Source organism: Muntiacus reevesi, chromosome 1 (assembly GCF_963930625.1).
Source record: "Muntiacus reevesi chromosome 1, mMunRee1.1, whole genome shotgun sequence".
Classification (NCBI taxonomy): Eukaryota; Metazoa; Chordata; class Mammalia; order Artiodactyla; family Cervidae; genus Muntiacus; species Muntiacus reevesi.
Window position 1 is genome coordinate 27,279,843 of NC_089249.1, and position 14,612 is coordinate 27,294,454.

A 14,612-nucleotide genomic window follows, 5' to 3' on the forward strand; every position below is an offset into this window, starting at 1 on the left:
TGTTTAATTAGTAGAAAAAGCAACATAAATCAAAGCAGTCTATTGAGGCCAGTCTTTAATTTATAATGTTATGAGAATATAATGAATTTATTTACAGTATAAGTGATTTAATATTTTCAATCTGATTTTTGTTTTAACCTTTTATTGGGAGAGGGTTGACTTTTTAAAGCCTGGATAGTTTGAAACTTGGCTAAGCACCTCTGGGTTTTTTATTGTGGAAGCAAATATTATCATTTTAATGTTAAACAACTTGCAAGTATTAAATAGCTCATTTGTGATTTACTTTTTTACAGATTTCCCCCCCTTCAGATCTAACGATTACATTAAGGCTTCTGCGTCCTTTTGGAAAGAATTTATTATAAATCAGAAAGTGTTAGATGTTCAAAGATTAACATTTCTGAGTGCTGATACTTCATCTTTTCATGCCTTGCAAACAGGTCTAACATTTAGAAATTCTTAAACGTTCAAGGGAAGTTGTGGAAATTCCCAGTTTTTTTTTAAGCTGGAGGAAGCCAAGTTTGTTTTTTTTTTTTTTAAGTGTGAAGTTTAAAGCAATCAAATGAGGGAGACAGCAGCTTCTGAGAAGGGGTGACACCCACCCAACTTAAGTAGCAAATGTTTGATAAAGCTAGTTAGCTGGCAGCTGATGGTGGGGAAACGGAGCAGAGATGAAAGAGGGTCAGTGAGAGGGCGCTGTTTCACCCAACCTTGGTGAAATTTGTGGACCATCAGCCAGAAAGCCAGGCTTGATAAAGGTCAGGCTCAAGTCATCTCACATCTCTAAGTCACACTAGCCTTCTACAGAGTACTGAAACCTACCAGTGGGATTGTCTGTCTCGAAGACAAACATCTTTTGAATGGTTCCCAACCACTCGGGTTCATTTCCGAAAGATAGAGCTGAGTCCGTTGGGCGGGCGTTCACATCCGCTGCAAGCCCTCCCTAGACGATACCGCCCGATAATTCAGAGCAGTCCTTCCCCGCCCAACAGTTGAAGGAAGAACCCCCTGCTTTCCCTTCGCTTCTCCGAGGCATAGCGGCTTAGAGCAACAGTCCCGCTGCTTCTGCGGGCTGAAGCGACACGGATAGACATCCTAGAATATGTAACAGGGGACGCGGGAGGGGGATGCGGGGAACAGTAGGTTATCGGCGCAGAAAGGGTGGGTTCGACTCCTGACGGTCGTGTGCGCTCCGCAGGAGTGTCGGTCCCCCTCCGCAATTCAAAACCGGGTCTCCATCCTGTGAGCGGGCTTTCTTGGACGGGCTCCAGAAGTCCTCAGCTGTACTGAGACACTTAGAAATGCCATCTCGACCTGGAGTCTGAAACCATTTTTACCATTCTAAGCGAAGGATTCCCCCATCCTTAGCCAAGGCTCCCCACTCAGCTTGTTCCAGGAAAGGGCCGGGGAGGAGGGTTCCCACCGCGCTTCCCGAGCCCCCCAGGCGGGCTTAGGGCTCCTGTAAAGCACTGGCCCAAGGCCCGCGACCTCCCCGCCGAGGATGCCGGGCGCCCCGGCTCTCCGCCCCGGCTCCTCGGCCTCTTCCTTGCCGACCGCCCCCGGCGGCCTGGGCGCCCGCGCGTCCCGCGGGACTCGGCTGCAGCCTCGCGCCGGGGGTCGTGGCTGCCCCCGGGCGGTCCGCACGCCCTCAGGACTTGGGCTGGCTGATCCACCGAGGAGTCCCGGGCCGGAGGGACCGGGCGGGAACGTGCGGATCCGCCCCCGGTCCCGGGACAGCGCGGCGGGGCCAGCGCTCCGGGGTGGGGCTCGGCCGAGCTCGGGGCAGCGCCGGGGGCGGCGGGGCTGGGGTGGGAGGGGGGCGCCCGGCGGCCGGCGGGACGTTCCCAGCTCTGGGCTCCCCTCGGCGCGCTCGGGCCCAGCTGGGCCCGCTCGGGTCGCCGCCCCCGCCCCCCGCGCGCCCGCGCCCTCTCTCGGCCGGCGCGCGTTCCTAGGGCGCCACCTCTTTGCGACTCGCTCACTTCTCCGGCAGGTTTCCCTGCGAGCGTGTGAACATTGCCCAGCTCGGCTTTCAACTCGCTTCCAACCTGCACCGCCCGGCCAGCATGCCTCCCCGGCCGTGAAGCGGGGCCGCCGCCGCCCCTCCGCGCCGCTGGTAACCCGCCCTCGCCGCCACCTGGCCCTCCCGATCGACGACACACGCACTTAAAACTTGTTCTCAGGGTGTGTGGAGTCAACTTTCCGGAAGCAACCAGCCCACCAGAGGAGGTAGACAGACAGCTAGGTATATATATGCGCGTCTCGCTACAAGTGGCTCTGGAACAAGCCGGCCTAGATCGCAAAGAAGCTGACTTCGGAGCGGGAAACTTCCTTCTGTTTTTTAGGAAGGAGTTAGCCCTGCTCCCCGAACCCCGGATACTGCCGGCCGGATTAATTAGACATTGCTATGGGAGACGTGTAAACACGTTGCTCATCATTGATACGTATATAAAACCATTTCATTTCGGTTATTACTTCGGAGGAGGCGCCTCTGATTTTTTTTTCTTTTCTTCCCCTTTTTTCGGTCCCTTTTTTGCCTGTGTGGTTTGGAAAAAACACAGTTAGTTGGAGTAGCTGATTCCTAAATAAGTAAGTGCCGGGAGACTCCAGTGAAAGTTTTTTTTTTTTTTTTTTTTGCAACTTGGGAGATGCCCTGGAAGTTGAAGACGCTCTCTGAGAGCAGGCTGAAGGGGGGCAGCGGGGTTGTGCGGGGAGATGGAGGTCCCAGACTGACACTTCGGGCCCCTTTCCTCTCCGTTGCAGGTCCGCAGAGCCAGAGGATACGATGCTGTGGAGGCTAGTTCAGCAATGGAGCGTCGCGGTGTTCCTGCTGAGCTATTCGATGCCCTCCTGCGGGCGCTCGGTGGAGGAGCTCGGCCGCCGACTGTAAGTGCCCGGTCCTCCCCAGGGCGCCGGGCGAGGGCTGGGGAGGCCAGGGGGAGAGGTCACCAGACTGGGGCGCTGCCGAGGGCCCTCCGCGGTCATGGATGCTCTTCGCCCGGGTTACAGAGCGGCGAGATCCGCTACCTGCCCGGAGCTGAGCCCGGGTCCTCAAAGCCGGCGGGAGAACTGGGTGAAACCTCAGCCGGAGACAGGCAAAAGAGACAACTTTCATGTGTTTCCATGAGAGGGAGCGATTTACTGATTCTCCTCTAGCAAAAGTTCTTCTACTGAGAGAAAAGTGTTATTTTCAGAACCTGGGAAGATTCTGAAACCCTGAGGATTGCAAAAAGCTTAAGATAACTCGCAGGAAGTTGAGGTATCCAGGCGGCATACGTCTGTGTGTGTGCACTTGTATACGTACATACTGGATGTGGGTGGCAGGTTTTGTGTGGAAAGCAAAAACTTTACATCTAATTTTATTATGAATGACATAATTTTAAGCATATAAAAGGGACCACATTACATAATGTAGGCATGTTATATAATGAAGTAGTAACAACTTTGCAATGGCACAACTCCAACATCGGTATTGATACAGTTTAAGAACGCTAGAGTGGTCAATTCCAAAATGAGGATTAGGTGTGGAAACTTTCCCCCCCCCCCCCTTGGAATTATTGCTAACAGCTCTTTAATCTGGAGTCAAATATTTGCATTGTAGACTGAAAATCTGTTATCTTGGCATTTTCATTTGGTGATTCCTTCAGGATAATTTTGACTTTAATCATACATCAAAGCACACCAGAGAAATAGCACCATGTTGTGTGACTGAAAAGTTGGAAGAGTGGGAAAGTAATACTCGCTTCATAATCCGCTGGACCCAGCAGTTTATGAGTGTATGTAATACCATCTTTGGGAGATCTTTAAGCTGCCCTCTCAGTGTCCAGGATGGGAAAACCAGAAAGTTTGAGAACTGAGACGAGTTTGCCTCTGGTGAAGGAATTAAGGGGAACTTTTACAATAACAATAAAAATAGCAATATCTAATATTTACAATCAGGTTCCTGGTGCTTCCTTGTAAATTCCCGAGGGTGTACCAAAAGGCAACTTTTTATATGTGCCCTTGGTCTATTATTATTAAAGCAGAAAATCCTTAAATGAAATTACCTTAGACATGTCTGAACCTTGGCACTGAAATGAAAATCTATTATGAATCTCCTAAGGCAAATTGTGTAGAACATTGTACTGAAGATAAAGCTGCATTGTATTCTTCAAATCAAGATTTTTCTGATGTATTTCTGGAAATTGTCTTCAGATTATTTGCTCATTTTGAGACTCGTATTTAATTCAGTTATGTAAAATGCATATATAAACATAAATGAAGCCTAAAATTTTAAAAGCACACTTAAATACTGTATTTATTTGGCCAAGAAATACTGTCTTGGAACAGAGCCAATTTTTTTTCTCTTTACAGTTGCTTAAGAAATACCTGTTTTCTCTTTTGAGAAACAGTAAATTGACCATGATTAAATCTGCAGTTATGGCATTAAAATGGTGCTAAGTTAGTTCTAGAGTCTATTTTTAACTCTTTCGTTGTTGCACCTTGCAAAATGCACATCAGAAACACTTAGCAGCCAGTCTCTGTTATAGTTTTGTTTGTGGGTGAAATATAATATTGCAGTTAAACACTCACACTCAGCAGATGGTTATAAAACTACCACAAAACATTCTTATAGTTAATGGCTAATAGATCATCACATTACAGCCATGGTTTTTCATGGAGGCTGAAATCATCAGCAGATAAAGAAGTTTCATCAAATTATTACAGCCAAATGGAGTTTTTTTTTTTTTTTTTTAAAAAGTCATTTGTTTTTGCATTATTGCCAAGTAACAGTACATTTTGATGTGCTAGACAAAACATTAGTTTGCTATTACAATAAATCAGCATAGTATCTTAAAAGAAATTTTAACATGTAATCAAATCATATTACTCCCCAATTACTTTTCACACCAAGTATTAGGGAAACTGCTTTAGACGTTTTCTAAATAAGGGCTAACTTTTAAAGGAGAGGAAACTACTACAACAGTAACAATTCCCAGGCTATGGCAATATAAGTTGTGAATCTTCTGAACCTGTGAGTCTAAAAGGACTTGACTCAGTGAGGCTGTGTTAGTCCCTCAGTCGTGTCCTACTTTGCGATCCCATGGACTATAGTCCACCAGGTTCCTCTGTACACAGGATTTCCTAGGCATGAATGCTGGAGTAGGTTGCCAGGTTGAAGATCTCCAGGGGATCTTTCCAACCTAGGGATCAAAGCTGGTTCTCCCGGATGGCAGGCGGATTCTTTACCGTCTGAGCCACTAGTTGAAGATCTATGGACATTCTCGTCCAGATGAACAGGACTTCCGGCAGGTGACAGTCTCTGTTTGAGTTAGAGAGAGAACCCCAGCAGATTCGGAAACCTAAAACATCACTGACTGATATGCTTAGGAGCCAGACTGGGTCTCTTCCACTTAATGAAAAGCATAACTTCTGACTGAGTCATTTGGGTTGGTAGGGACTTCTGATGAGTCATCTTAACTCTAACACCCTGACCCTGACTCTTCCATGGACCACAGAACTTTTCTTCTCAAACCCAGACTCCTTCCTCTTAGGAGCCTAGCATCAGCACGAGCATGCTGCCTCTTCCTGTGCTGAAAAAAGGAATTCCCATCACTCCAGCTCTTCCCTGTGTTCCTTCAGAGCTCCTTAGAAATTTAATCCTTTTCCCCGAAAACTCCCTAGAGAGTGGCTTTTAAAGACAGAAAAGCTATATTTTGACTGAATTTAGAGTTATCTGTGTTAAGCATTTCCTTCACATTTTTTCTTTTTAAAATAATAATCAAAAGAAACCGTGAACGTAGGACACTTGTGCTTCCATGTTGGGGATGTAATAAATGCCATGTGGACCGTTGCACAGATATGCCATGTGTATAGATGTGTACAGATATACAAAGTAACAGACTATTATTGAGCCCATATTTATAACTTAAGTACTTCAGAATTATCTAAAGTGAAAGCCTCCCTCTTGGAAGGAATTGCCCACCACTTGTGTACATCTAGTTTGTACATGCTAGTCATTTACTCTTGGCTCAGTTAATGTCTTATTTGGAAAATAAATAGAACACTCATGGACCTGATTCCTTGTTGACAGTATAGATACTATGCTATTCCTGATCCTCTAATGCAGTTGCTCAACCAGAAAGTTATTCTTCACAATATTTTGAATGCAGAAGTCTTTGAACTAGTAACTAAATTATGCTACAGCATTTCAGATTCGGCATTTAAGAACATCTGTATTTTCTACTATATTAATAATTACCCCCTAAAGGCAGAATGAAGCTTTGTACCTCAACAAGAGATGTACTATTTTTGAACTGGACGAAGTTGTGCCATATTGTAGGCTTTTTGTAAAACAGAAAGATAGAATGCTCACTCCATTTCCCATGAGAACCATCCTGGGAAAGTGCAGTGCCTGAGCTAGGAAGGCACTGTGACTCACGTTTGACAGGCTAGCCAGGATGACAGGCATATATGCCCGTCAGAGGAGGCATGAGCAATGGAGACTTGATTAGAACAGACCAACTATTAAAAGTTTGGCTTCAAGGTAAGCTAGAATGGGCTGTATTATACATTTGGAGAGCAATACAGATGAATGGCTATCTGCCAGGAATTGAGAAAGTAATAAAAGCTCCAAATAGTAAAAATGATCATGTGTAAGAACTTCTTTTTAACTTGACATTTTGCTAAGAGATACTTATGAAAGTGTAATCCTTATGGAACATGTAAGTGTATCGGTCCTGTTCTTTAAAACAGTTATTAGACAATATAAATCTATTGTAGCAAAGCCTCCATGTAGGTCATTAAAAGTTTCCAGGATACTAACTATTGCCACAAAGTAAGTGAATTTTAATCTGGTCACATGTGGCACCTTCCAAAAGGAAGAGAGACTCCTTCATGCCTCATTTAAACCAGGCTCCTGTTAAATTCCTTTCCATTAAGTCATGTCTTTTTTGCACAAGCTACATGGTTTAAAGTCAGTGCACACAACTAAAATGCTGAAATAGAGCTGGTATTCTGGCTATAAGTCCGAGAAATAATGACAGTTTCCGTGATTTCCTCTTCTTGGACTCACAATATAACTAGACAGTCTGTCATTCCCTCAGTGATAATCCAGACTCTGGGAAACCTGGTTCTTTATTTTGGTGATGAAAATGTACTTGGGACAAGCAGTTCAGTCTTCTAAGAAGCGGATAAATTGCTGTCCATTTGTCCATTGTCATGGTTCTCAACACAGACGACTATTTATGCCCTTCCCTTCTAGTTTCCTAAACATGCACTTCAGTGAGAGAAAGGGTTGGGGAAGTTGGAAAACAGTCTTGGTTTTAGAATCAGGAGACATCATCTTTGGAGCACCCTGGTTCTCCCTGTTCTTATCATGTGAGTAAGTGTGAAGTCTTTAATCTCTGAACCTCACTTTCCCCATCTGTAAAATGAAGAGTTTTGTTTATTCTCCTATTTCTCTGAAGAGTTAAATAAGTTGTATCAATGAAGGTAATAAGCGACCAGATAAATCTATCATTGTGTTGGGGAGGAAAAATACACAGGATCCAGCCCTGTGAAATGCCTTCAGAAACTTTTGAAATTGAGCCACTTTGGAGGGTTATTTCAATGGTAGAAATTCAAGTTATGTGAAGTATGGTTGTAGAAGATATAATATGACTGCTTCGTGTATGTAATCCTTAAATTTGGTTAATACATACAGAATAATAGAAGAATACACGAATGGACATTTAAGCAAGAGTCAGGGTGTCATCTAAAAAGATTGATAGAATTTTTTTTCACTCTGTTTTCATTAGAGTGTTGTTTAATAGAAAAACCACTTCATATTTTTGCCCAGAGATATTTCTAGGACAAAGAAGAAATAGAAAGGTGAATTTCTTAATTACGCCCTAAGGATAATACCTTTGAAATTCTAAATTAAAAAGAAAAATGATGCACAGAGGAAATAGAATGATCTCACTTAAACACACAAAGACAGCCATTTTAAAGAGACCACCCACTACTTTACAGAAAAATTTATGCATGCTCTGACAGTTGGCCTTCACATATAGGTTCTTGGTAACCTATAGTCTAATATCAATCATGTCCAAATTCAGTGTGTTAGTCAGATGGTTTCCTAGACAGACTTCACAGCTCACTTCATCCTTCAGACTTTGTTTGCTTTTACTAGTAGAGCTTGCTGTTCTTTGAGATTCAGTATTATTATTATTTTCTTAAGTGGGGATCAGTGTGTGTGCATGCACGCCTGCTCATGCACATGTATGCACACTCACTCATGCACACCTATGCCTGGAGTGAGTACTTAGGGGAAATCAGCCACCTTTTTGTTTCCCAGACTAGGACGCTTTATTTCCCCAACACAACTCCAAAAACCATGAAAAGAAGGTCAGTGGTTTCTGTCCATATTTTTGAAACAATGACGCTTAATAGTTTAAATTGAGAAGAGAGCATAGCCATTGTAGAATCTGATCTTCTTAAAGATCAGATTTAAAAGATTTAAAAAGATGGGACCCCAGGGGCCCAAGAATGTTCATGTTCTCAGCAAGGTCACCGACCTGGGGAGCAGCACAGTTGGGACTCAGGCTGGAGCCTCCTAAAGGCCGGCTCTTCCCTTCCCATCTCTCCTTTCCTTGCTCAGCCAGCTTGCAGCCGTGTAGCTTAGCTTATGGGACCAACCCGACCATCCAAAGGCTTTCCCCATGTCTTTGTGGTCTCGGTCAGATATTAAACTGTCACCGTCTTCTTCCTCTCCTGCTCTTTTCTCTTTACAGCAAAAGGGCTGTGTCTGAGCACCAGCTCCTCCATGACAAGGGGAAGTCCATCCAAGACTTACGGCGTCGGTTCTTCCTCCACCATCTGATCGCGGAAATCCACACAGCCGAAATCAGAGCTACCTCGGAGGTGTCCCCCAACTCCAAGCCCGCTCCCAACACCAAGAACCACCCCGTCCGATTTGGGTCTGATGATGAGGGTAAATACCTGACTCAGGAAACTAACAAGGTGGAGACATACAAAGAGCAGCCACTGAAGACGCCCGGCAAGAAAAAGAAAAGCAAGCCTGGCAAACGCAAAGAGCAGGAAAAGAAGAAACGGCGAACTCGGTCGACCTGGCTGACCTCAGGCGTGGCTGGGACTGGGCTGGAAGAGGACTACCTATATGACATCTCCGCAACATCGCTGGAGCTCGACTCACGGTAACCAGCTTCGCGGCCCCTAGCCCCTGCTCGGTGCCCCAGGTACAGTGGGGAGACCACTCTACCCTGGCTTGCACAGACCTAGAATCTATCTGTGCCTCTGTCCATCACGCCGCGGTTTAAAAAGGTTACAAAACCAAGATGGCTCAGAATATTGTTTGCCTTAAGGCAATATCCTCCTAGCCCCTCAACACACAAAGGGTTTAATCACTCGTTTCTTTCTCCAGCAGCAAACCCCAATACCAATCCTTTAATACTCTACTAACAACTTTTCACTTTCATGCACTGGACAAGGAAATGGCAACCCACTCCCGTGTTCCTGCCTGGAGAATCCCAGGGATGGGGGAGCCTGGTGGGCTGCCGTCTATGGGGTTGCACAGAGTCAGACACGACTGAAGTGACTTAGCAGCAGCAGCAACAAGAACTTTTATCTTTTTCCTCAAGCTGTAGAAGCTTGTGCACTTTAACCATTTGTTAAAGAACTGTATTTATTTCCCCCACTCTTATACCAAATTGAACTTTATGATTATTTTTCTTTCTTTTTTTTCCCTTTAAGGGGAAAACAAACAAACAATAAAAGGCTTTGATATGATCTACAAACACTACAGAAAAATATCCTACCATGAACAGTTAAACTTATTTAATTACAAATTAAATTTATTTTCATGTGATTAAATTTAAAACTTTACACACAAACTTTGAATTTATTTAATTGAATTTAACTCTGTTTTCTACCAGTTCACAAAACAAAAATCATGATTTCTGAAAATTTCTAAGTAAAGATTAGGAAGGACGTAAGTTTTTCTCATGTACCTATTTGTCCACTGACAAGCTGAAGTACTTTCTATAGGGTTTTATAGTAGGAATAATAAAACCACATCTATGTGGCTTGTTTATCCTTAGCTCACAGCTTTTCACATTCACAGACTTTGGAGCTAGAAACCCTAAAGTTCAAGTCTTGGGTCTGAATTTATTGTTCACAACCTTAGTCTTTCTAAGACATATTTCCTCTTCTGTAAGATGAAGGTGGTATTTGTGCCAACCTCACTGAGTCAGGTGAAGATTAAATGAGATTACATGGGTTAAATGCCTGTCATAGAGTAAATACTCAGTAAATTGTAGCTCATTATTGTTTAGGTGCTTTGAGATTTCATTCTGGCTCTACCATCCATCCATCCATCTCTCTATCTAAGTATGTGTGTTTCTGTGAGGCAAAAAGGGGGTAAGTATTCATTTCATTTTAGAATACAATTTGAAAACCAAAGCCTTCCACAGGTAAAGCAGCTGAGCAGGCCTGGAAATGGGGAGTGGTACAGAACTGGCTTTATTTCCTTTCTTGATTCTTAGGCCAGCAGTGTGCTGGTGCTGCTCTTTACCTCTGCATTTCCACTGATGGGATCTTTTCGTTTTTACTTTCCAGTACAGCCATTCTGGGGGGTTTTAAAAAAGGGGGGGGGGGAGCGAAACAACACAAGGATGTATTCTTTGCAGCTAATGATCTTGCTATTTAAGGAGTCCCCTGTCACTTCTCCAGTCCTTTCCTCTGACTGGTAAAGACTGGATAACAGAGTGATGTTTCAAAGGGGATATTTGAGTTAAATTGACAAAACCCATCATTGAAAAGCATATAAAATAATAATGACATTGGCCTAGTAGTGCAGCTTTAGTAACCAACAGACAGCGGCAGTAGAAGAGTCTTTAGCCCAATGTGTGATCTATTCTGCAAATACCTAACGGATATATAAGGGATAACAAACTAGAAATCTTGGCTTAATGCACATATTCAGTGTATTTTTAGATATGATCCTAATTGTACATATTTATAACTAATTCAAGGGCTTTACCTTATTGCCAAAACCTACTTTTATCCATTTTGTATATATACATAAACAGGAGTAGAAATATGTTTTAATGAATTCTATTCATTTAAAATTTACAATGCTCTTAAGTATCTGGAGAATTGAAAGTCAGTCCTTGTCAGTTCACATCCCAAAACTGTCTCTAAGTTAAAGTAGATTTACTAAAAACTAGGCAGTGCTCAATCAAATCCAGACCTATGACTGAAAGAAATAGAATGTTTCTGCCCCTCCTTTCTGTTCCCTGGTTCTGAGAGATGTTCATGGAAAACACTTTATGCTTGGCAGCCAGACGTTAGCATTCTCTCAATACAACCCAATAGAGGTGTAGGCAAGATGGGGAAATTCAGGAGTGTACTGATGAGAACATATGGGGCCATGCAAATTTTGTAGTCCAAATAGAATCTTTTCAGAATAACCATTTTAAAGTTTTATAAGCAATTCACCTTTTATTAACATCCTCTCTTCAATCTCCTTGCATTAATGCAATGATCTCAGAGATCCAATGACATGGCAAGCATGAACTTTATTACAATATGTAATAGTGGTGTTATTTCTTAAGAGAAACTATTGAGCCTACACTGTATGGATCCTCTTACATGAATCATCCAATGGAAAATATACAGCTTTAGATTTTGGAAATTATATTTTAGAATTTTTGATGTTACATGTGAGATGTCTAAATAGAGTGGGACCCATATAATTTACCTTGGTAAACACTTATTTAAAAATAGTATGAAAGCTTTTCAGCACTCAGAGAGCTCTAAAGTGTTGTCATACTCATATGTGTAATAAACTTATACATATACTTTTAAGTCATGGTATATGTTTTGCCTGACTATTCCACTACATGCCTTTGTCAAAGGGAAGTCAGAAGGAAGGATAACAAGCAAACTGGTTGGGCAGGGTGAAATATAATTAAAAGATCTTTTCCTTGGTCCTTTAATGTATTTCGTTTTTCTTGCCTTCTGAGGAATAAATTGTTCAAGAGGCTATTCATTCCTTCCTTGCTTGTGTTACTCTTAAATACAATTCACTAGATGCCATTTAGTACCAAAATATTTTACAATCAGTACAATACCCAATGATTGAGTTTGACAGTTGCCTTTTGGACTTTATTCATAACATCCATCCACATCTGCCCACCATTTAAAAACTTTAATAGTAAATTATTTTCCTCTGTTACTAGGAGCTGTTTTCTCATTCCAGACAAAATTCTTGAAGAGGTCGATTCCTTAAGACGTTAAAGCACTCTAAATGCTAAACTTGCTTTTCATTCTTCAAGCTGCACATAAAATTCCTAAGTTGTCAAGAGTTTGCTTTTTGGTAGGTCACACAATCACGCAGGTCTGACATGTAAAATTCTGGCTGTTAATGCGGTGATGCAGCCAACTGCTTCCATCCCATACTGTGTTCCTAGTTGTTCCATAGTTGGTTTCTTTGACACCAATAGGTATTCCCTGAAATAGACCACACACAGAGAAGAGAAAAGCAGAGAGAGAAGCAGAGAAAAAGTCGCTAGTCTTAGAATGGGCTTCCTTGGTGACTTAGACGGGAAAGAATCCGCCAGCAATGTAGAAGACCGGGTTCAATCCCTGGTTAGGAAGATCCCCTGGGGAAGGGGATGGCTTCTCCACTCCAGTATTCTTGCCTGGAGAATTCCATGGACAGAGGAACCTGGCGGGCTAAGGTCCCTGGGGTCACAAAGAAGGGGACATAACTGAACAACTAAACACACATATCTGAAAATACTGTCATTACCGTGTTTAGAAGGGTTAGAAAACATGTCACTCCCAAGTGGAAACTCATTCTGGGTAATAAAACAAACACAGTGATGCGAAATATTGCTATTTTATACTTTTGAATTAATAGATTCCTATTCTCTAATTTAAAAAAGGCTTTCCCACTTTCTAATGTAAGATCCAGTCAAAAAACTAGCAGCAATTCTCTTAGTTTTGGCTTCAAAAACAAAAATCCCCAAATAATTTTATTCATTAGTATTTAAGAACAGCTGAAGAAGGACAGATATCCTCATCCTCATCCTCAAATCATCAGCCAAACATACTTTACTCATCCTTCTAACATTTACCCCAAATCACACACTCAACCCTCACAATTGCCCACTAATCTGAGTGAGAGATTGGCCAAATGAGAACCTGAAAAGAATAAGCAACCTTTGCGTCACCTCTGTTGGGCATCCCTGGGGAATAAACTTCTAAGCAAAGGTGTATTTAACAATGGATAACACAACATGGCCTTATTCTGAATTCTCAAATGTGTCCCTCCTCTTCCCAAACTTGCCAGTTAGCGGCTTTGGAAAGTTCTCAAAGGGTCTCCTTTTCCTGACAGAGTATAATTAGAAATGCAGATCCATTTTCCTTTCTGTGTTACATTGATCGTTAGATCAGATTAAAGAACCTGCCTGTAGCAGAGGGTTCTGGAGAGTCAGGTGGTTCCCACAGGCACCTTTTGGAAAAGATATTTACAAGAAGTCCCCTGAATCAGTTTCCATTGTGTTTCTATGTTCCTTAATTTACATCTTTATTTTATGTCTCTTCATTTGCAAGGAAAATTAACTTGTTTTCTCCTCTTCTTTTTTTGCTTCTTTCTCTTTGCAGGAGGCATTGAATTTTTCAGCAGAGACCTTCAGAAGACGTATTGCAGGATTCTGTAATAATGAACATGTGGAAAGTATTAGAAATATTTATTGTCTGTAAATATTGTAAATGGCATTGGAATAAAACTGTCTCCCCCATTGCTCTATGAAACTGCACATTGGTTATTGTGAATATTTTTTTTTTGCCAAGGCTAATCCAATTATTATTATCACATTTACCATAATTTATTTTGTCAACTGATGTATTTATTTTGTAAATGTATCTTGGTGCTGCTGAATTTCTATATTTTTTGTAACATAATGCACTTTAGATATACATATCAAGTATGTTGATAAATGACACAATAAAGTGTCTTTATTTTGTGGTTGATCTTAATGAATGCCTAAATATAATTATCCAAACTGATTTTCCTCTGTGCATGTAAAAATAGCAGTATTTTAAATTTGTAAAGAATGTCTAATAAAATATAATCTAAATTACATCATGACTCAGAAGGTGAATTTTATGTATATATATCCTTTAAGATTTCTAGTAGAAGGAACATGATGTAATTTTTAACCGTATTTGAATATGGTCTTAAGTTTAATATGTTTATATTGGTACAAATTCCAACATTTTCACATTAACTTTTAGGTTAAAACCACTTAAAATGTGGTTTTAATTATTTTGTCCAATATTTAAGTTCAATTCAGTAGAATGGCTGAGTTATCTAGACATCATTTTATGAAGTACATCCTATTCAAAGTGAAGAGTGGAGAGGGCAGAAAAAAAGCAGAAAAAAGTCAGGAGAAAAAAATTAAAGAAACTTAGTCCAGAGAGTTAGCCGGAGATGAAAAACAGGGAGAGAGGAAGATCAGGAACTTTAAGGCCAGGGGTAATTTTACCCAGTGTAAGGTTTAATTTGAGAGAGTTTGCCCTTGTGGGTCAACAGTAAGAGCTGCTTGAGAATTCTACCTGGGTTAACCTTT

At 41.9% G+C, this 14,612-nt stretch overlaps 1 protein-coding gene across 3 annotated transcripts; it reads left to right on the forward strand.

The window, feature by feature from the left end:
• The first annotated feature begins 1,839 nt into the window (after window positions 1-1,839).
• Window positions 1,840-14,123, forward strand: PTHLH (parathyroid hormone like hormone). Of its 3 annotated transcripts, none has more exons than XM_065921764.1 (4): window positions 1,840-2,223; window positions 2,758-2,880; window positions 8,748-9,170; window positions 13,645-14,123. In XM_065921764.1, exons 2-4 carry the CDS (start codon window positions 2,780-2,782, stop codon window positions 13,652-13,654), a joined length of 534 nt encoding a protein of 177 aa, XP_065777836.1. In that variant the 5' UTR covers window positions 1,840-2,223; window positions 2,758-2,779; the 3' UTR covers window positions 13,655-14,123. The 3 variants fall into 3 exon arrangements, with proteins under 3 accessions (XP_065777836.1, XP_065777828.1, XP_065777818.1); XM_065921756.1 differs by having other exon boundaries at window positions 1,841-2,239; XM_065921746.1 differs by lacking the exon at window positions 1,840-2,223 and adding an exon at window positions 2,257-2,583.
• The last annotated feature ends 489 nt before the right edge of the window (window positions 14,124-14,612 follow it).

What these genes read in the sequence shown, in the direction of transcription:
- PTHLH (XM_065921764.1), top strand. Translation starts at nt 2,780, where the DNA reads ATGCTGTGGAGGCTAGTTCAGCAATGGAGCGTCGCGGTGTTCCTGCTG. An exon ending in GAGGAGCTCGGCCGCCGACT is followed by an intron (nt 2,881 to 8,747) that starts GTAAGTGCCCGG and finishes TTCTCTTTACAG; the next exon opens with CAAAAGGGCTGTGTCTGAGC.